Here is a 22,731-nt window from a genome sequence, read left to right on the forward strand (position 1 = left end):
AATTGTTCTGAAAGCGCCAGTGGCCAGTCGCATCCCTAAATGGTGGACGGGATCCAGCATTTTGGCGCGCTCGGGGCTGCAGAATGGTAGGTCACGGCACCGTAGTCCAATCGTGATCGAATCAGGTTTTTGTAAAGATTCGTTAGGCACTTCCTGTCGCTGCCCCATGCTGTGTGGGATAAAGCTTTCAGTAAGCTCATTGTTCTTGAGCATTTCACCTTGAGATACTTTATGTGCGGAATAAAAGCTAGTTTAGAATGAAGTATGATGCCTAAGAACTTGTGCTCTTTGTTTAGAGGTATTTGCTGACCATACATTTCGATATTGGGATATGCAATGAGACCTTTGTTGCTCGTGAAAAGCACACAAGAACTCTTGTTGGGGTTCACTTTAAATACGTTTTCGTATGCCCGTTTGGACACTTTGTTCAAGCCTTGTTGTACTTGCCTCTAACACACTTCAAGGCTGCAGGATTTGAAACCTACTTATATGTCATCCATGTAAACAGAATAAAAAATGGCGGGTGGTAATGAAGCCCAAAGTGTGCTCATCTTCACAATAAAGAGTGTGCAGCTAAGCACACCTTCTTGGGGTAGGCGAGTTTCTGGTATAAAACGTCGCGACAATACGTTGCCGGTTTTCACGCGGAAGGTACGTTTGGACAGATAGCTTTCTAGTATGTCTAACACATTTCCACGAATGCCCATTCCCGACAAATCTCGCACGATCCCGTGTCGCCACGTTGTGTCATACGCCTCCTCCATACCGAGTAATACCGATAAGAAGAACTGTTTATGTAGAAATGCATCACGGATATTTCCTTCAATGCGTACAAGAAGGTCAGTCGTCGACCGCCCTTCTCTGAAGCCACACTCAAAGGGATCAAGCGTATATTTCAGTTCAAGAGAAGGTGTTAGTGTACGATGAATAATTTTTTTTTCAAAAAGCTTACAGATACAACTTGTAACAGCTATCAGGCGATAACTTGCCACCAAGGAAGGGTCTTTACCCGGCTTCATGACGGGAATAACAATGGCTTCCTTCCTTGAGGATGAGAGGTATCCGGCCGTCCAGATAGAATTGCAAAGTGTCAGAAGTGTCATTTGTGTGTCTTTGTTTAAGTTCTTAGTCATGTGATACATGATTCGATTAGCTCCCGGTGCAAAGCTTCTACATGTCCTCAATGCAGCTGTGAGCTCGGCAATATCAAAACGACGGTTGTATGGTACATCTGGACGGCATTTGCGATTCAGTGCCTTAAGTTCAGCTAATTGTTTATATTTCAGGAATGATTTTGTCAGTGGTTGGTGATCGGACTGCAGGATGAACGGTTTAGCGTAAAGGTACACATGAAATTTCTGTCCACACAAAAAAAGCCCACACTATGGCGAGGCACTCCCTTTCAATTGTATAGTAGGCAGCTCCACGCGGAAAAAGCTTACGGCAAGCGTAGGACACGGGATGCAAATGCCCATCGTGTTCATGCAGAAGAGCTGCTCCGAGACTTCTCGACTTCAGCTTGGAGTCGCTGTCTGCGTTCGAACAAGCGATGGGTAAGGCGGCGTTGTCTCTTCAAGCTCCAGAGCTGTCGCGTCATCTGTACCCACCGTTGTCGCTGTTACCTGAAGCAATTCGCTGTTGGGTCGCTCTTCATATTTTTTCAACGTATATATATGAAATACCGTTGTCTTGCTCCCAAGGTCAACAACATAGTCCAACGGACTTTTCCTTTCTACAACGTTGAAAGGTCCCTTCCACATAAGTATCAACTTATTCCTTTCACCAAGCAGTAGAACAAGTACTTTGTCTCCAGGATTGAGCTCTTGCATCTTGGCTTTTCTGTCATACTACGTTTTCTGTTGCTGCTTCGATTTCGTGAGCTCTTGCGTGGCGATGGCGCACGTACGCTCTAGCCGTTGACGCAGTTCCATGATGTATCCATAAGGAGATTTCGTGTCGTTATCTAACCGGGGATTAGTCCACAATTCCTTTAGCACAGTCATCGGACCACGGACATAGCACCCATACAATAGTTCAAATGGCGAGTAACCGATGCTGCTCTGTGGCACTTCTCGGTACGCGAAGAATAGTGCGCCGAGGTAGCGGTCCCAACATTTAGGTCGCTCTTGGCACATCCGTCCTAGCGCACGCTTTAGCGTGCCGTTAAATCGTTCCACTAATCCATTTGCCATGAGGTGGTACGGCGTGGTAGGCAATTGCTTAATTGACAGAAGACGACTGAACTCCTTAATCACAGCTGACATGAAATAGGACCCGCGGTCGCTGACAATCTCCCGCGGTAAGCCCACTCGGGAAAACATTTCGACGAGTCCTTCCGCAACAGTTCTCGACTCGGTAGATGGCAGGGCGACAGAGTCATGGTATCTAGTGGCGAAGTCAAGCATAGTAAGGATGTAACGGTTGCCTTTATCTGAAGTTGGGGATAAAGAACCAATAATATCGATGCCTACACGAACAAAGGGAGTGTCAATTACAGGCATCGTACCCAGTGGGGCGCGTGCGACTAAATGGCGCGGCACCGTTCGTTGACAGACGTCGCACGATTTAACCAACCGTTTCGTCTCCGACTGGACCCCTGGCCAGTAAAATTCAGAAACAATTCGATCCACCGTGCTCGTCACACCCTGGTGACCGGCGAGGATCCCTTCATGAGCCAACTTTATTACCATCCCCCTGACGTCTTTTGGCACCACTAGCTGATCTAGTATTTTCCCACCTGACACTGTGCTTCCTGTATAAAATCTCATCCTTTAAGTAATATTCGCTTGCGCGGCAATCCGCGACCATCCTCTTGGCGACATTTTCGAAGGATCTCCTCAGAGACCCATCGTCGCTCTGTAAAGCTTTTAATTTACCTTGCTCTATTCCAGTGACTGTGGGTTGCGGGACAGGCAGAGTAGGCAGAGACCGTATCTTCGTTTCCTTTGTCACAGCAACGAGCTCGGTACCAAATTCGTAGTCTTCTTTATGTCTCGAGGTTGCGGCTGCCTTTTTAGCTGCTGTGGACAACGTTTGGCCCTCTACGTCACGTAGCTCTGCTTGAGCGATGGATGACATCCTGTTGGCAGGGTAACTCGTCTTGTCGCTGTTGTGTTTCTGCAGAGACCATGAATTGCCGGGTCATCAGGTGCACGGGCACCTTCAATGTTTCCCAATACCGCATCATACAGGGGATCTCGCATACATTTAACTCGCGCGACTCCGGTAAAGAATGGACTGTCCAAGTATACTATCGCTTCCGGTAAGCAGTGGATTGTGCGGTCCAGCAAGAACACTGGACTTTTTGTTCCTGTCATTTTGTCCTCAGGTACCAAAGAGAGTCGCACGACCACGGTATTGCAGCCAGTGTCTCGTAAGACAGACACCGGTTGTGAGTCGAGAAAGCCTCTTCCCACTGGCAGATTTCCGCTGTCACATCTGGGGCCTTGTCGCATTAACGTCATGTTGACTATTGGGACCATTTCGCCACCTTGAAGCACTACGTATCCGCCACCCTCTTCTGTCGGCTTTTCGGCTTGCAACGGAGCCAGAATACACGAAGCTTGTCCTTGATTTTTCCTTCTTGAGGCTTCACCTCCTTGTCCCTTCCTGCCGGACCATCCGCGACCTGTAGAGTTCTCTTTAGTCCGGGACCAGCACTCCGAAGCTCGATGTCCTGCTTTATCACAAAGGAAGCACCGATTAGTTGCACGGGGCATTGCTGTTGGAGGTTCAGTCTTGCGAGCAGAGTCTAACACGACCTCCTTGGATAAGTTTTCTCTACCTAGATCGGTCAGGCTTTATGCCTCTATAAAACAATCGGCATTCTTTGACAACATAGCGAGAGTCTTACAGTTCCTTTCTTTCAGGAACACTCGCAGCGACGCAGAACATCTCAAAAACTGTTCAGCAATCATGGTGTCCCTAAGGGAGTCGAAGGTCCTCTCAATATGGGACATTTCAAGCCAGTGGTCAAAGTAGCCCGATATTCCACCAGCATATTGTAGGCCAGTCTTATTGTCTTCGGGCCTTGCGTTTCGAAACTTTTCTCGGTATCCCTCAGCAGTGCACCGAAAGCGCTGAAGGAGAGTAGTCTTCAGCTAGTCGTAGTCTAGGGCTGCATTAGAATCAAGCCCTCCTGTGACCGTCAACGCTTCTGCTGTCAGGCAGAGGCTGAGGGAGAGTGCTCATTTTGGGCGGGGCCATTCCTGACTTGTCGCCACTCGCTCAAAACGTTGCAAGTAGGCGTCTAAATCATCCTGGGCTTCGTTAAACGGCGGGATCAACTTATGAGGACTGAAAAGCTTAGGAGCCGCCCTGCTAACCGACTGTTCCGTAGTGCTGTCACTCTGTGCGCTTTGTGCGCCAGCAATCTATTCCTGGAGTTCAATCTTGAGCTTCAGCACTCGTTCTTCTGCTCCTAATCATAGGCGCTCTTTAACGCTTTAACTTCGCTCCTGTAATTTCTAGGTCTTTCCCTATGACGTACAACCTCTCGATCTCCATCGCTCCTTCTGTGCGTTTGAAAATCTTGGCAGGCTCGCCAAAATTTGTGATAGGAAGATGTGGGCCCAGGCCTCAAACACGCACGAATGTCACAATGAACACAGAGAGGCTTTACTAACACGGGGACGGGACTAGCATAACGCACACGATAACACACACACAGTTCCCTTCATGGGTGTCTGCCGGTTAGGTATAGTCACACTCGGCGTCAATGTAGGAAGGCGTCCGATAGCGCGTCGGTATCACACACTCACGGCATGAAGAGGCGCAAGATGAATTTGGAGCAGCGACTGGCGCAGGCGCTGGAGGCCGAGGCGGATGCCCGACACACGACGAGCCACTTGCGCGACAGCTGGGTCGGGACGTCTGCCCGCCACCGGGTAGACCGTTCGGAAGGCTTAGCTGCACCGGAACGTGTCGGCGTCGGATGCTCGCCCAGCAGTGGAGCAGGCCGGTTGAAGCCCAAGGACAGCCCGGCCTGTTCTGCCAGCACACCCAGGAAGACCGGCCTTGGGTAGACGAACTGCTCGGCTCGTTCGGAAGGCCAGCCCAGGCAGCTCAGGCAATTCGCATGGCTGCCGCCTCCACCCAGACTCCGGTCCTCCTCCTCCTCTTCGTCCGTCGCCGCCGCACCGCAGTCACGCGCATTCGGCCGCGACAGTTAAACAGTCCAAACTCCTATGACAGTCATGTGTGGAGCTTGATACATGTTCGAAGTGTTCGGCCAGAGCGTTGGCCTGGTCTTCCAAGGTAGTCCCGTGGTCGTCCACTAAGGGCAAGTGGTGGATTTGTTGCCCCTTTAGCTTTCTTACGCCACTCCATGCTTTGAACTCTTGCGTGCAGGAAGTGATGCCCAAGAGAAACCTCTCACAGTTAGCCCTCCTTGCCTGTCTCCGCGTGCCTCTTCCATGCGATTTTGCCAGTTCATATTCTATGAGGTTTTCTGCAGTCGGAGAGCGACGCAGGAAACCCTACGCTTTGCTTCTTTCGTGCCAGTCTGCACTGTTCATTCCGCCCGGGGAACCGTTTTTTACATGAGCGTCCTTGTGCTTCTGGAATGAATTTTTCTGCTGTGTCGAGTATAAAAGAAGTAAAATACGCTATTGCTTCATCTATGTTAAAATCGGTGATAACATGTCGTGATATGTAAGTTGATTCACTAAAATGATTCCATTCGGCGGAAGCTAGTTTCCACCGGGGTGCATGTGGAGGGCATTCGTGTCGACCGATTGAGTTTAACATTACAGGGAAGTGGTCACTTACATAGGGATTTTTGATTACATGCCATTACAAGTACGGGAATATTGAAGCAGAGCCAATCAACAGGTCTATTGATGAATATGAATTATGATTAATATTTGATATGTTAGCTCCCTGCTGAAGAGGCACGCACCAGAGTTAACAAGAAAATTTTCAATGAAACGACCTCTCTTGTCGCATCGCGAGTCGCCCCACATGGTGTTGTGGGCTTTCAGATCGCCTACGAGTATTAGGTTATAAAATCACTTTTTCAGAGTTAATAATTGGGGAGTATGTATATGCAACACACAGTGATTAATTTATTAAAAAGAGTTGCCCGAATTGACACTGCCTCAAGGGGCGTCTGAAGGGCGATATGGAGACAACTACGGACTTGTCCACAGCTATTGCTACATCGCCAGAGGAGGTATTCGCCTCGTTGTGCTCTTCACGGTAGATGGTGTACTGACCAAGAAAGTTTGGGTACATTCAAAATGTGTTCCCTGAACACAGAGTACCTTTGGGTTATATTTGTGCAAGAGTTCTTTAATGTCATCGAGGTTGTGGATAAGACCTCTGACGTTCCAGTGTGTTATTTGTGTAGCCATACTGTTTGTGTTCTTATGTTGTGTGTGAAGAGGGGTACAGTTGGAGAAATGACTTACGAAGCCTTTTCAGGCCTCGTGATTCTGGTTTGGTCTTTCTTGGAGGGGTTGCGAAATTCGCACCGCTCCCGAGGCGCTGGATGAGCCGTCTGGCTCGGGGTTGTGTCCATCGACTCTTGGGTTGGCTTTCCGGTCACACGAGCGGGGTGCTTTCACTGTAGGCGTTGCCTCTAAAAGCAGGGCCTTCGAGGCCATCAACCCAGAGGTCGATGGGCCCTCCTTCAGGCACGACGCAGCAGCGCTGGCTGCTGACGCCAATGGGAGTGGTGGCATGGCCGCAACCACACTCTTGTGGGCCGGGCCGGTACCAGAGTCTGCTGCGACGTCGCCCCCTTGCGCGCCGCATCAGCATACCCTGAGGTATGGAAAAAGGAAACACGTTTCCGCGCTTCTTGGAATGAGATGTTCTCCTTGATTTTTATTGTGATTATTTCGTTTTCTTTTTTCCATGTTGGGCAAGTTCGAGAGTATCTGCGTGTCCACCGTCACAGTTGAGACAGCGGAGCGTGCCACTAGAGTTGGTGGATTCGTGTTCTTGTTCGCCACATTTTGCACAGGTCAGTCGGCCACGGCAGCTTTGCGAACCATGGCCATATCTCTGACACTTGAAGCATCTTCGAGAATTTTAGTATATGTCGTTCTTAGTGTTTATGGTAGCATGCTCGATGCAAAGGTGAGGATGAGATGCTTAGTTGGAATATCTTGGTTGTCTAGCTTGATCTTTATTCTTTGTACTTGAATCCCATTGTGTTCTTTCCAGCCTTCAAGGAGCCCTTCCTCAGTCAGGCTCAAGAGATCGTCATCAGAGATGACTCCTTTGCACGTGTTCAATGATCGATGGGGGCTAACAGTGATTGCCACATTACAGAATGCTAAGAGACTGGAGAGTTTGCCATGCTGTTGAGTGTCGCGGACCTCAAGAAGGTCTCCACTGCTCATTTTCGTCACTTTGTAGCCAGCACCTAGGGTGTCGGTAAGGCATTTAGCTACTATTAAAGGTGAGATAGTTTTAACTGTCTTTTCGGGATCTTGACTGTGTATCACATTGAAGCGGTGGAAAGTTTCTTTGCGCTGGCTGAAGAGCTTAAGCGTTTCGTCGGTGCGCCCTCTTTTTGAAAGAGCACGATCGGAAAGAGGGGGGAATGACGTTTTAGCCATGCAGAATTCATTTAAATTCGGTAGCTATGCCAGCCACCCACCACCGAGCTCAAGAAGGAGACGCCACGAGTCCGGGAGGAAACGCAGACGCCAGCTGCACGTAGCTACTACATCCTAATACAATATACCCAAGGCTAGATACATGCACCAGCTAACCCTTGCCGCATAGAAATTCGGAAGTGAAAAGTGATAAGAAGACTGGAAAGAAGAGATAAGGAGAGGGAAAGCTAAATATTTATGGAGGGACAGGAAAAGGCGACTGCCGATTTCCTCCAGGTGAGTCAGTCTGGAGGTGCCGTGTATGCGAAGCCGAGGCCGAAGAGGTGTGTTGCATCCGCCGGGAGGCCTTGAAGGTCCAAATAACCAGCATCGACTCAACCCCCCGGATCACCCTTTGGCCAGACACGGCTAAGCCGCGCACGGCTACACGCGGGAGGGTCCACACCTGGTGTGCTCGGGTACGTGTTGTAGCAACACACCAAACGCCTAGAACGACAGAAAGCTGAGATAGTTGGTGAGGATTCATTATGCAAAAAAATGTCAGGCGTGCAGACAGGACACCAGAGAAGAGAAGCCTACAACACCAACGCCGACTATCAACTGAAGAGAGCACTGAGGCGAAAAAAGAAAAGACACAAAGCTCATCTGCGCAAGCTCCGGAATGGCATCACCTCGTGTCAGTCGGGCACATGTGCCGGTCTGCGTAAGAGACAGCTGTTAAGGCACATAATCTTTCCTTATATAAAGTAATCGAAGGTTCACTCACGCACGCACTTCCATCATTATAGATATGTCATGCCTCTACCATAAGACGCGTATCTTCATTCTTGTGCCTATACAATATCGCGCATTCATCTAACTCTGGCGTGCAGTAACAGTCTTGGCATTGTAGGGAAAGATTAGCAGGCGATTCACTGGTTAACGACTTTTTATGTGCCATTAGCCTCTGATTCACACACCACCCCTTGGCTCTACGTAGAACTGGCCACAGCTAAAGGGAACCTTATAAACCATACCCGTACGATAATCAGTAAAACTGTTGTTCTTATTGTGCTTCACTGGACAAATACCTGTTCTTCTGCCTTTTACCTGCTCCTTTTTCCTCTGCACGGCAGCGCATATCTTACCTAGCTTATTGGTAGCAGTGAAAGCAACTATGAGATCATATCTACTTGCATTTTTTTAAGCCTGTGTGATACTGAATGAATGTACGGAATAGCCACTACTCATTTTTTTTGCTATTACTGCTTTCTGTAATACCGTGCGTCCTCCTCGAAACCGACTTCTTTAGGCGTTCAGCCACAGTGGCCACTGCTACGCTAGGATAACCTGCTTCTAATAGGCGCTGGACCTCCGCATTAAAACTGGCGCTCATTTTGTGCATGCAGCATCTGGTGAGAGAATACTTAAGGCATGACATGGCAATGCCGTTTTTTACTACATTGGAATGCTTGGATTGAAAGTTTAACAACGGCTTCGAAGATCATGGTGAGTACTGCCAACAAAGGCGATTTTGTCCGAAGACAAAGGAAATGTCTAGAAACTGAAATACGCGTCACTTCTCTTGTGTCCTGTCTGCATGCCTCACCTTTTTTGCATAATGACACCAAGCGCCTGCTCACGCAGACGCCCCTGCGGGGACGGTCACCGTGCTGCCGTCAGCGACTCGTACGAGCCGAGTAACGGTAGGCGTAACAATTTTCCTTAAATGGCGGCGTAGGCGGCTGGTCATAATCGATATGTATGTTCAGGCAGCCTGAGAGGCTCAAACTTGAAAATGGCACACTTTTCTTCAGGAAATTTGTTAGAGGGAGTGCTATGGTGGCAAAATTTATAACAAAGCGGCGGAAGTAAGAGCAATGACCCACGAAACTTCTGATATCTGTTGCGTACTGTGGAACAGGAAACTCTATCACGGCGCGAAGTTTCTCCGGGTCTCGTCGGATGCCAGTCGCGGGAAACACATGTCCAAGAACATACTTGGCCATTTCACGTGGCTTAAGTTACATCTCTGAGTTCAGCTGTAGATCAGCGTTGCGAAAAACAAAGTACTTCTGAAAGGCGCTCAATGTGTGCTGTGATTGCTGTGACGGGTGTGCCATCAACTTGGACGTCAAGATGCTTATGTCTCGTAAACAGCGTCAAAGGGGGATTTTGCTGGGGATTCGGCATCGCTGCTCCATCTCGAGGTGCCGCATTGCCTAGCCTTCCTGCTGCTACGGTCCTGGGTAGGTCGGCGAGGTTGAGCGCTGAAGCGGGGGCGGACTTATCTGGTGACGTTGAGTCGAGGGCGTGCGAGCAAAGCGGCGAGTCGAGGTAGTGGCTTTGGAAGCGTCTTAGAAGTGACGGGGTGAAGAACTTCGGGGCGAACTTGAATGCCAGAAGGTGTTTCGAGGCGGGGACGGCCAACGGCTACGGCACTGATGGAAAACGTGACCGATTCGGTCGCAGCAGAAACTGATCGGCCTGTCATCAGGTGTACGTCTGTCCGATAGATTCCGGGAAGTGCAGCGATAACGGGCAGTGTAGGGTGGAGTGCGATAGGGCCGATGCGTAGGAGCATGGCTAGTGTCAGGATGACTGAAGGAGCAGGCGCTGGGAAGACCCATATTAGCTATTAACTCGCGAATGACGGACTGTATCGGCGATATTGCTTAAGGAGTGTTGTTCGAAGACGTATGTTGAGGCGAGGTAGGAAACGCTACTTCGAGTTCGCGCCGTAAAACGCACGGCGCGTTTTCGCGTGATGGCTGCAAGCTAGATTGCTCAGTGGGGTCGGTACAAGCAGAGGTAGCCGCAGTATTTGGAAGCCGTGTAAACTGATTGTGTAAAGGGCGACTCTTAGCCTGCTCGAAACGGCGGCATTCCTTCGTTATGACGTCGACAGTCTATAGGTTTCTAAAGACCAGAAGGTTGATTGCGTCATCCGCGGTGCCTTTGATAATGTGTCCAATCTTGTCCGCCTCTGGCATGGACGTGCCGATTTTATGACAGATGGCGAGGACATCCTCAATGTAGGAGACATACGACTCAGTAGCAGTTTGGGCACACGTGGCGAGTTTTTGCTTGGCGGCTAGTTGTCGACCGGTCGGATTGACAAAAACGTCGGACAGCTTCCCTTTAAACAAATCCCAGCTGGTTAGCTCTTCCTCGCGTGTATAAAACCACGTTCGCAGTGTTCCGTCGAAATAGAACACGACATTGGCCAGCATTATGATCGGATCCCGCCTGCTCACCTTGCTGACGCGCTCACACATCTTGAAGAATTCTACGTCAGCACTATCGAGGCCGGCCAACTTGCCGGGCTTTTGCGACTGAGGTAGAGCAACGTACTGAGTATGCGTAGTCGGCATTGCAGCTGCAGCCGCGGTGCCTTCCACTGCAAGCACGCTTCCATTCCAGGCTGGGCAAGACGTCCACTGTGGAGCTCCCTGCCGAAGACGCGTGCCCCGCATGTCCACCAAAGTGTCACGGGTATAAAACTACTTACACGATGTATTTACAAGAGATGCATAAACTGCAGTCGAGAATCACCAGAACCTTTTGCCACTTCTTCGATATTCTCTTTTCCCCATAGTATTCTGCATATATATATATATATATATATATATATATATATATATATATATATATATCGTATGACAGCTACTTTATGTCGGAGAAGCAAAAGATGGCGCACGGCAAGATGGTCCTCTTCCCGACCAAACCACAGTGCAGGGCAAGATTGGGAGAGCGAGAGGGACAGCCGCGCCAAACGGGACCGGGTACCAGGCAATAATAATATTTAGGGTTTTACGTGGCAAAACCACTTTCTGATTATGAGGCACGCCGTAGTGGAGGACTCCGGAAATTTTGACCACCTGGGGTTCTTTAAAGTGCACCTAAATCTAAGCACACGGGTGTTTTCGCATTTCGCCCCCATCGAAATGCGGCCGCCGTGGCCGGGATTTGATCCCGCGACCTCGTGCTCAGCAGCCCAACACCATAGCCACTGAGCAACCACGGCGCGTCGGGTACCAGGCAAAATGTAGTGCGCTTAGTGCTTGGTTGCTTCGCTAGCCTCTGGGCGCCCCGCAGGGGCGTCTGCGTAAGCAGGCGTTTGGTGTGTTGCGACACCACGTACCCGAGCACACGAGGGTTGGAACCTCCCATGTGTAGTCGTGCGCAGCTTAGCCGTGTCCGGGGAAAGGGGGATCCTGGGGTTTAAGCCGATGTCGGGTGTTCGGACCTTTAAGGCCCCCCGGCAGAGGCAATACACCTCTGGCCTCTGCTTCACGTAGACGGCACCCTCGGACTTACCCACCCGGGGGAAATCGGCAGTCGCCTTTTCCTGTCCTCCTCTCCAATCTTCGTCTTTCTCTCTCGCCTTTTTCATCTTTCCTGTCTTGTCTTCACTTCTCCTCACTTCCTAGTTTCCCGGCGGCAAGGGTTAACCTTTTGTGGCTAGCCAGCCTTGGATATGCTGTATTTGCTTATAGCAGCGATGTACGGCTGGCGTTAGCAGGGTTTCTCTAGCAGGGACCCTGTTGGGCTCCATGGTGGGTGGTTCGCATCGCGGCCGAAAATCCAACTATACTTATGGAAAATGCTTTTTCTTAAACTCCCTGTTCGCCCTCAGAAACGAGGGCGCACCGAAGAGGTCTTTCAGTTTTTCGGGCGCCAAGTCCACAATTTTCCACGTTTCCAAGTAATTCACTCGGAAAAACCAGACAAACCAGTACGAACCATTTCACCGTTCCCTGTTTCCAAGACTGACTGAAGTTTTTGGTACAGCATATAAGGCGTCGAGGATGGCAAGTGGTGAAATCCTCTTGGAGCTCCGCGATCAGAAGCAGTTTGACAGACTGCCGAAGCTTGTGTCATTTGGGGAGACCCAAGTAACAGTAACCCCGCACCGTACTATGAACACCACCCGTGGCGTTGTTTCGGACGATGACTTGCTGGAGCTCGCTGGAGCTGAACTCTTGGAGGGCTTCAGTGAACAGAATGTCATAAATGTTAAACGAATTAAGATGAGGCGAGATGGCAAAGAGATCCAAACCAAGCACCCAATAATCACCTACGGTTTAAGTGTCCTGCCCAAGTCAATTGAGACCGGGTACAAAAAGCTCCGTGTTAGGCCGTACGTGCCTAATCCACTCCGATCTTTCAAATGCCAGCGCTTCGGCCCCAGTTCGCAGAGCTGCCGAGGCCGCCAAACTTGTGCGAAATGCAATGCCCACGAACACACCTCTGAAGCGTGTGAGAATGCTCTCCACTGTGTAAACTGTGATGGGGAGCACGCCGCGCACTCGCGGTCGTGCCCGTCCTGGAAAAGAGGAAAGGAAATGGTAACGATTAAAGTAAAGGAAAATATAAGTTTCAAGGAGGCACGCAGGCGGGTATCCTAGCTGCCCAACAAAACCTTTGCCGATGTGGCGCGTTGCGGGCTAGCGTCACAACGGCCTACGGCGGCTGTCCGACCCACAAACAGTGAGTCGGCAGTTACGCCATCTGCCCCCTTGGCGGTTGCAGCTAGCGCTGCTCCGCCAACCAAGCAGAAGGGACCATCGACTCCGAAGGTGGGCGCAGCCGAGGCTGCCACAACCTGCCACACCAGCCAGCTGCCCCAACAGCCGGCGCAGCCAAATCCCTCAGGGAGCCCCGTCGACCTCCGCGCTGGTAGGCGCAAGGGGTCTTACCCTCCAAGGCGGGACTCTCTCGGGTAGCTTCTCGCTCGCAAGGGCACGTGTCCGGCGCCTCACAAGAGGCAAAGGACACTACACTTATCCTCACGGCGCGCGAAGCGCCTAAGGAGCGGTGAGGCTCCCTCGAACGCTTCAGAAAGGGCAAAACCCTGGTTACAGGGCCTGGAAAGAGCTCTGTAACTAAGACAACACTTTCGTTTCCGTACACACAGCACCAATTCACTTTTAATATGGATACACAAATCATTCAATGGAATGTCAGAGGTCTTCCTAGGAACCTCGATGATGCGCAAGAGCTTATACGCAAACACAATCCATAAGTGCTGTGTCTACAGGAAACACACCTAAAATGACAACACACAAGCTTTCTCCGACCGTATGTCACATTTCACAAAGATCGCGATGATGTCGTATCATCTGGCGGTCTTTCCATTTTTATCCATAAAAGCATTTCACGTCAGCGTTTTGAGCTACAAACACCCCTTGAAGCAGTGGCGGTTCGAGTTGTTCTCCTAAATAAACTCGTCACCATTTACTCTCTTTACGTACCCCCACACTACAAATTAAACATGAATTTCAGTCCTTTATAGGTGAATTGCCAGAACCTTATGTTCTTCTTGGCAATTTCAATGCCCACAGCTACCTCTGGGGCGACTCTCGTATACATGGGCGAGGTCGTCTTGTTGAACAGTCCCTTTTTTCTTCTGGTGCGTGCTTTCTAAATAAGAAGGAACCCATATATCACTGTCTTGCGAACAGAACCGTTTCTTCAATGATCTCAGTATAGTTTCTCCGACTATTCTGCCTGAACTGTAATGGGAAGTTACGAACAATCCTTACGGGAGCGATCACTTCCCCATACTGCTAAGAACATATAAAGAAAACGAATATCCACCACAGGCTCCAAAGTGGAAGATTCATTCAGCCGAGTGGGAGAAATTCCGAACTCTCACTAGTATCTCATGGAATGGCATGTCTTCTTTAGGAATTGATGCTGGTCCGCAGTATTTTACAGCCTTCATAATAGATGCCGCATCTAAATGCATATCCGAAGTAAGTGGCTTGGCATGCAGACGGCGTGTCCCGCGGTGAAACGACGAATTTGGGTTGCAGGATACCTTCCTACTGCATGGAAAGAAGCCATTGTGGTCCCTGCTTTGAAACAAGGCAAAGACCCTTCGTCAATGGCAAGTTACCGCCCGGTAGCCCTCACAAGATGCCTTTGTAAGGTATTTGAAAAAATGATGAATCGGCGACTCATTCATTTCCTTGAACAGAGCCAAATGCTTGATCCCTATTAGTGTGGCATCAGAGAAGGGCGCTCCACAACTGATAATCTTGTACGTATTGAAGAAAATATCCGGGACGCATTATAACACAAAGAGTTCTTCTTATCGATATTTCTCGATATCGAAAAGGCTTATGACAAAACGTGGCGATACGGGATCTTGCGAGACTTATCGGAAATGCGCATTCGTGGAAATATATTAAATATACTAGAAAGCTATCTGTCCAAACGTACCTTCCGCGTTAAAATCGGCAATGTTTTGTCGCGACCTTTTATACAAGAAACTGGTGTACCTCAAGGAGGTCTGCTTAGCTGCACGCTCTTCATCCTGAAAATGAACACCCTTCGTGCTTCATTACCGCCTGCCATGTTTTATTCTGTTTACGTAGACGACATAGAGATAGGTTTCAATCCTCCAACCTTACTGTATGTGAGAGGCAAGTACAACAGAGCTTGAACCAAGCGTCCGAATTGGCAGACGAAAACGGATTTAAAGTGAACCCCAACAAGCATTCTTGCGTGCTTTCCACGAGAAAGAAAGGGCTCATCGCAGATCCCAGTATCGAAATGTATGGTCAGCTAATACCTGTGAACAAAGATCACAACTTCTTAGGCATCCCCATACTTGATTCTAAATTAACTTTTATTCCACACATAAAGTATCTCAAGGTCAAATGCTTAAAAACAATGAACTTGCTGAAAGTTTTATCCCACACAACATAAGGCAGTAACAGGAAATGTTTAATGAATCTTTACAAGAGCCTCATTTGATCAAGGTTGGACTACGGTGCCGTCATCTATCATTCTGCCGCCCCGAGCGCGCTAAATATGCTAGATCCTGTCCACCATCTAGGAATCCGACTGGCCACTGGAGCTTTCAGGACAAGCCCTATTGAAAGTTTATATGTTGAATCAAATGAGTGGTCGCTCCATCTGCAGAGAACCTACATCAGCCAAACATATTTTCTCAAAGTTCACTCTAATCCTCAACATCCGTGTTTTAATACCGTTAACGAGATGACATAGGCTACACTCTTTCGCAATCGTCCCTCTGTAAGACAGCCCTTTTCGCTGCGTGTGAGAGAGCTTAGCGCTGAAATGGATGTCCCAATCCTCAAACATCGCCTAATGCCTCCAGCTAAACTGGTACCTTCTTGGGAGTGGCAGATGATCCAATGCGATTTAACTTTCATGCAAGGTACAAAGCACGCCCCAGAGATTGAAATCCAAATGCATTTCCGGGAACTCCAGTACAAATACTCCTGCACGGAGTTCTACACAGACGCATCGAAGTCACACGACGGGGTGTCCTATGCAGCCTTCAGTCCATCCTTCTCGAAATGCGATGTACTGCATTCGGAAACTAGTGTCCTTACGGCTGAGGCCTACGCACTATTGTCGGCTGTAAAGCATATAAAGAAATCAAAACTCCAGAAATCAGTTATTTATACGGACTCCCTTAGTGTTGTGAAGGCCTTGATGTCATGCTGTAACCAAAAAATCCGATAATTAATGAACTCTGTTTCGTCCTCTGTAAAGCATATATATCTAATCAACATGTGATTATATGCAGGGTGCCTGGACATAGGGGCATTGAGGGTAACGTTCTAGCGAACCAGATGCCAACATCAATTTCATTGCATGCAGTTAATCCTACTGCTTCGGTCCCTGTCATAGACTTGAAGCCTTTCTGATGAAGCAAACTACGAAACTACTGGCAATGCTTGTGGGACGTGGAAACAAATAATGAGCTGCACTTCATCAAGCCACAGTTAGGTTTCTGGCCTTCTGCAACAAAATCACGCCGAACAGATGTCCTATTTTGTCGTCTAAGAATAGGACACACATTTGGCACCCATAACTTTTTACTCACTGGAAATGAGCCTCCAACCTGTGGTAGATGCGGGGAGAGGCTGACCGTCCTCCACGTCCTCCTGGAGTGTCGGGAAGCCGAATCTAAAAGAAAAAAAACATTTTCCCTTTGCATACCGGCAGCACATCCCCCTTCATGGTGTTATGTTACTCGGTGCAGAACCGCTCTTTGATACCAACTCAGTCCTAGGTTTCCTGAAAGATTTTGTGCTACATGTTATTAGCCCCATTAGTTCGTAGCGCCTCCTCTCTTCAGAGGATGCCGCTGCGATAACTATTTCGAATTGCACTTCCCTCTAGGCCCTTGTGTTTCAAGGGCTCTGGTGAGGCAGTAGTGCTCTAAGCAATTTAGCATCTCGCATATTTTATACAATGCATGATTCTTTCTTAATGCATTTTAGTGATCATACTACACGTCATTAATCGTTGCATTAAATCTACACGTAACAAAATTATGGCAATTTACACCAGCTGTTTTAGGTTCCTTTACAGCCACGTCACATTAAATTCACAGAACCCATCAGACCACTGCAAATTCATTACCACTAGCATGACGCTCTTTGGCCATACCTGGCCCTTGCGCCATTAAAGCTCAATATCATCATCAGCCTCTGGGCGGGCGCTCCTTTGTTTGCATCAGCGTGTCCGGTGGCCGTATCGACCGCACAATACAACAGGCCAAATTCTTTGAGTGGTACGGAGTCAAGTGTGTTAGGAGTCGACGTTTCCGTTGTGGAAAATAAAGCCCCCATCCAAGGTTTGCAACATGCCAAGCTGCTAACCCATCTGCCGGAACTTTCTCTGACGCAGCTGAAACAGCGAAATGGTACTATTGCAGAGCTTCTTTTGATTGTCATAGCAGCAGGTCAGCTGGCAAAGTAGCAGCGGTCGTCTGCCGTATATTTATTTGCTGAGGTGTAGCCGAGGGTGTTCTTTCGGGGTGTGCCGACAGTGGTAAAAGGAAGGTGAGCGTAGAGGTTGCGTCGCCGATGCAGTGGATAGTTTTCAAAAAGTATTGTCACAAGCTGTCATGAACCACGCCTGCCGCGCAGACAACCAGAAGAAAGAAGAGAACGACGTTGGCCAAGCTCCTGCGAGACCGCTCTTCAACAACCGCGCCTATCAACTAGATTCATCTGGTTCTGCGTTAAACACCTCGTGTGTAACATTTGGTGGAGGTGCGGGGTAACTCGCACGACCTACAACGGAACCACCAGCACAAGAGCTACGCCGAAGCCGTCGCCTCGCCGGACTTTCGCCGTCGCGCTCAATCATGGCTACAGAGCAAAATACCCTCACCAGCAGTGCCTCGGCAAGCCCAGCCCCTATCCAGCACTACCGAGAGCCACGCACGTTCTCGGCGAAGGCAGAGGAAGATGTGGGTGAGTGGCTAACCCGTTACGAAAGGGTAAGCCAATACAATAACTGGAATGCTGCCAGTCAGCATAGGAACGTTGTTTTCTTCTTGGCCGGCACGGCGCTGGTATGGTACGACAACCACGCGGACATGCTAACTACATGGACAGGCTTCGTTGAGGAAATCAAAAAGTGTTTCGGTGACTCGGACGCAAAGAGGAAACGTGCGGAACTCACATTAGCCCAGAGAGCTCAGGTACCCGGCGAGACTTGCACTACCTATGTCGAAGAAATTTTGAAGTTGTGCCGAACCGTCAACCCTCACATGACAGAGGAAGATAGTGGGGCACGTGGTAAAAGGAATAGCGGAAGACGTGTACAACTTCCTCATTGGTAAAGAGAACTTGCACACTGCATCAGAACTGATACGGCACTGCCGTACGTTCGAGGCGCTGAAGACTCGCCGAATTACACCAAAGTTTGGACGGCTGGCCAATGTAACAACTGTAGCAAGTGTTGACACGAGTCCTCCGCTCCCAGACCTTTCGTCCACCATCCGCCAGATAGTCCGCGAGGAGCTACAGCGACATGAAGAACAGGCACGTTATGCGGCGCCAAGTTGCAGCTCCTCCGTTTTCCGAGACACTCTTTGGGAACCCCCTTCGGCTACTTGGAACCACTCGGTGAACGTCGCGGATCTTAACGGCTCCAGAGACGAACCGCATTACATTACGACCGAACCACCACGCAATGATCCACGCCCACGCAACTTTCGTCCGCGAAGACTCGCCGCTACCTACGACTTTCAAGGGGAAGAGCCTCGTTACTCTCAACCGATGTCTTCGGCAGAATACTTAAATCCGCATTCTGAAGTTCGCCCTTCGCCAGTGTGTTGCTGCTGCGGCATGCCTGGCCATATAGCTAGGTACTGTAGCCGACGCCGAGCATCGAACTACGGATCGTAAGCGCCGACTATGCGGTCTAGCGGTCGTACACTGCGCTCTCAGTGGCCAGGCGACTCCACTTCAGGAAGCCACTTTCGAGAGGACCGATGCAGCGCCCAGGAGACCTACCTTGGAGAAGAAAGAACCCGGAACCACTGCCGCTCCCCTGCCTCCGACCGTACTCTGACGCCACCACCAGCCTTCCGAGCCTCCCGATCACCATCCCCTCGGCCGCGATTCACGTCACCATCGCCTCGGCGCCGTTTCGTGTCACCCCCGCCGGGAAACTAGCCAGCGCGGCCGATGGAGCTGAGGTCGCTGGAAAATGTGTGCTGGCGACTCAACTGCCTCCAACTATTTTCATGCTAAAGAATAAGGTTCATGTACTGATTGATGGGGTCTCTACAATGGCTTTAGTCGACACGGGAGCGACTGTCTCGGTCATGAGTGTGGGGTTTAAAGGCCTTCTGGGACGCAGGGTTATGTTTCGTTGGGACCAGTGCACAAGTTTCCGTGGAGTCAGTGGTGAATCATTATACCCGGTTGGTGTGTGTAACGTGGATGTGTCATTGGGTGGGAAAGTTTTTAATGCAGAGTTTACTGTTCTTCCTCGCTCCTCGCATGACGTGGTTCTGGGGATTGACTTTTTGCAATTGTGTGGTGCGAATGTTGACTGCCGGACGGGAGATCTCAGTGTCGACACCAGTGTTTCACCTGTGCTCTTTGAAGGTGAAGCTTGCCCGGAGAGTGTGCTGTGCGTGTCTGAGGATACAGTTGTGCCCGCCTTATCCGCGATGCGTGTTGCCGTCGCCTGTTCATCTCCGACTCCTATCTCGTTCGCCGCTGCAGTGGAACCTGTACATCGGCACTGCCTCAAGAAAAAGGTGTTAGTTCCGCACTGCGTAGTCTCAGTGACCAATGGGTGCGCGGGGCTGTGGGCGCTAAACTGTTCCACTGAAGCAGCAGTGCTACCGCAAGGCCTAAAGATTGCCACGTTTCAGGAAGACACGACCGTATCGGTGGCAGTGCTTACAGAGCTCCCCGATGGAGGAGCAACCTGTGTCTCGAGCCCCGGGCGTCAGCACAGGCGTCACCTGCAGGCAGTCGCTTTCGCCTACGTGATGGTGGCGCGCTGTATAAGAAGAGCTACTCGACCACCGGTGCACGCTACCTTTTAGTTGTCCCCAAGAACCTTCGCCACCAAGTATTACACGCCATGCACGACGACCCAACTTCCGGTCATCTTGGTTCCACGCGTACACGTTACCGGGCTCAAGAACGTTTTTACTGGCCTAAGATGCGGAAAGATATCGAACGGTATGTCGCCAGCGCTACAAGCGTCCGCCACAAGTGCCACATGGCCTGCTTCAACCAGTTCCCCTTTCTGGGGTCCCCTTTGAGCAAGTTGGTATCGATCTTCTGGGCCCTTTCCCGCGATCCTCCAAGGGTAATCGTTGGGTTATCGTTTGCGTAGATCACCTTACCCGCTATTGTGAGACCGCCGCATTGCCATCGGCCACAGCTACAGAAGTTTCTATCTTCTTGCTGGCTAACGTTATACTCCGACATGGTAATCAGCGATCGTGGGCGACACTTTACCGCGGACGTGGTTGAAGAAACCCTTCGTCTGTGTTCATGTAGCTTCCGCCATTCAACGCCCTACCATCCACAAACTAATGGTCTGGTCGAGCACACAAACAGAACGCTTGCCAACATGCTGTCCATGTACGTCGATTCAGCACACAAGAATTGGGACCGTATCTTGCCTTTCATTACCTATGCCTTCAACACCGCGAGACACGAGACCACTGGTTACTCACCATTTTTCCTTCTGTATGCTCGTCCGCCGCGCTACACCCTCGACACCATATTTCCCTACTTCGCTCATGACAACGAATCAAGTGATGAGATCCTATGTCGAGCAGAAGAAGCGCGACGCCTCGCTAGGCTACGCACCCTAGCATCGCAGGACCGGTCCAAGATCCGCTATGACGGGCGTCACCGGCACGTTTACTTCGATCCTGGTGACCTTGTGTGGCTCTGGACGCCGTTGCGGAAGCATGGCTTGTGCCAGAAGTTTCTCGCCCACTACGACCGCCCTTACGTTATTCTGGAGCGCCTCAGCGAAGTAAACTACCGCATTGCGCGTCTCACGAGCAGTGGACGACGCTCGGCCAAGGCTGAAGTGACGCACGTCGCGCGTCTGAGGCGTTACAACCCACGAGATGACTGACTCGCCGGGCGGGCTTCGTCTGCCAGCGAGTAAATGTCACAAGCTGTCATGAACCACGCCTGCCGCGCAGACAACCAGAAGAAAGAAGAGAACGACGTTGGCAAAGTTGCCGCGAGACCGCTCTTCAACAACCGCGCCTATCAACCAGATTCATCTGGTTCTGCGTTAAACACCTCGTGTGTAACATTATGATAAAACCTTCACTCCATTCCTCCATAAACAATAGGCATAGCCCTCTTAGTGGTCGCACGTCTTGGTGGCACCGCGGTGCCACTGTGCTGCAACAATTCATTGATTGATTGAAAACTTCATTATTCCACCAAGCTGAGGTGACCGCCTCCTAACCTAAACCTAGGTAGGGGGGGGAGGATAAGCAGTCCCCGCGTGATGAGGACGGTGAGTCTTCACGGCCTCAGCAGTCCCCATAGCGCATCGTTTGTTTGATTCATTTCTTTCTTTTTTGTTTACATTTGGTGTTCCAATGGCTGGCCAGACTCAAGAAATGGCGTGCTGCAGCACATTCAACAGATAGCATATTCCTGCTGAATGTGCTGCACCAAGCGCTTTCTTTAGTCTGGCCAGCCATTGGAACCCCAAATGTACACAAAAAAGAAAGAAGTGAATCAAACAAGCTATGCGCTATGTGGACGCTTATGTTTTTTTAAAGCGCAGGTTGTAGGGGCCCGTTCCTGCGTTCAGCTCGGCGTTCCTCCGCGCAAACGAGTGTACGAGTACACGAAAGGATAAAAGAGCGAACGCAGAGCGCAGCGGGCGATGAAAGATGGTGATAGCAAAGAGAGCGCGAGGAGCAAAGCGGAAGAAGCCACAGTGAAAGCATGAGGCGGAAAGCGGATGAGGAGAGTACTGCAAGAGGGTCAGAAGGAAAACGTAGTGCCGCGCAAGACGATGTATGGAAACAAAGCGCTGCATCAGCGAAGGTCTCTCTGCGGCAGCTGCTGTTAATCGGGCCCAGGGGTTATCCACGCGCTGCCTCTCGCAATCTCCAGATTAGCAAGGCAGTCGCGCCGCTACATGCAATCTACCTCGACCAATACACGCAATGTGCCTCAAGTGACCAGTCGCGCGGCAATATTGCGTGTATTCGCGGGCTTCTTTCACGCTAAAAAAACACGTTTATGTAGCACGCATTTAGCAACAGAAATTTGTATCGGGAGTTGTTCATATTTATCTACAATTTTCTCGTTGACACTTTGCACTAATATTCGAGTAGTTGAATAATTAAGTAACAATAATTATGTAGTTAGGCGGAATGCAAAAAAATATTCTGAGTATCTCGAAGCGACGGCGAACGACATTACCTTGGTTCTGCCCAGTTACATGGCGTTTGCATTTTTAAATCTTGCTGCATGAAAGTTGGGACACCCGGTGTAATGCTCCATTCGAGCCTTCTGTAAACAAGTAAAAACGGTTCTTCCGAGCATGCGTGGTCGTAAATTAGCATCATGGAGGTTTAAAAGGCAGTCCTTCCAGTCGGTTAGCACTGCGAATACATTCTAGAAATGTACGCTGACTGCAGCGTTGGCAGGACAAATGAGGCGCTCTTTCTCTAGTGAAGCTGGTCGCTGCTGAGCGTGCGACTGCTCATTTAATGTTGCACCGTGCATGCCCCGGAGTATTCAAATTTAATCCCTGGAGAACATACATGTGCCACTTTAATCAATAATAACTAACAATACGAATTCCCTAACGTGACGTATGAATGCGAGTTGAGTGCGACTGATTCTGGCTTAAACGGAAAATGCCTACCTGCTCCATCGACCCA

General features: G+C 49.9%; 1 protein-coding gene across 21 annotated transcripts in view; it reads right to left on the reverse strand.

Annotated features, from left to right (window-relative positions):
* The window catches only part of LOC142580028 (uncharacterized), a 170,579-nt gene that overhangs the window by 24,854 nt on the left and 122,994 nt on the right, over positions 1–22,731 (reverse strand). For 10 of the 21 annotated variants that reach the window (XR_012827542.1, XR_012827533.1, XR_012827527.1 and 7 more), the window contains one exon: positions 16,417–16,499. The exons of the other annotated variants lie outside the window; for them this stretch is intronic. Coding sequence is in view for 6 of the 10 variants with exons in the window: in XM_075690759.1 (XP_075546874.1) it covers positions 16,417–16,499 (83 nt within the window). In the remaining 4 variants the exon portion in view is untranslated. The remainder of the gene's footprint in view (positions 1–16,416; positions 16,500–22,731) is intronic. 21 annotated transcript variants of the gene reach the window in all.

This window comes from Dermacentor variabilis, chromosome 4, assembly GCF_050947875.1.
Source record: "Dermacentor variabilis isolate Ectoservices chromosome 4, ASM5094787v1, whole genome shotgun sequence".
NCBI lineage: Eukaryota > Metazoa > Arthropoda > Arachnida > Ixodida > Ixodidae > Dermacentor > Dermacentor variabilis.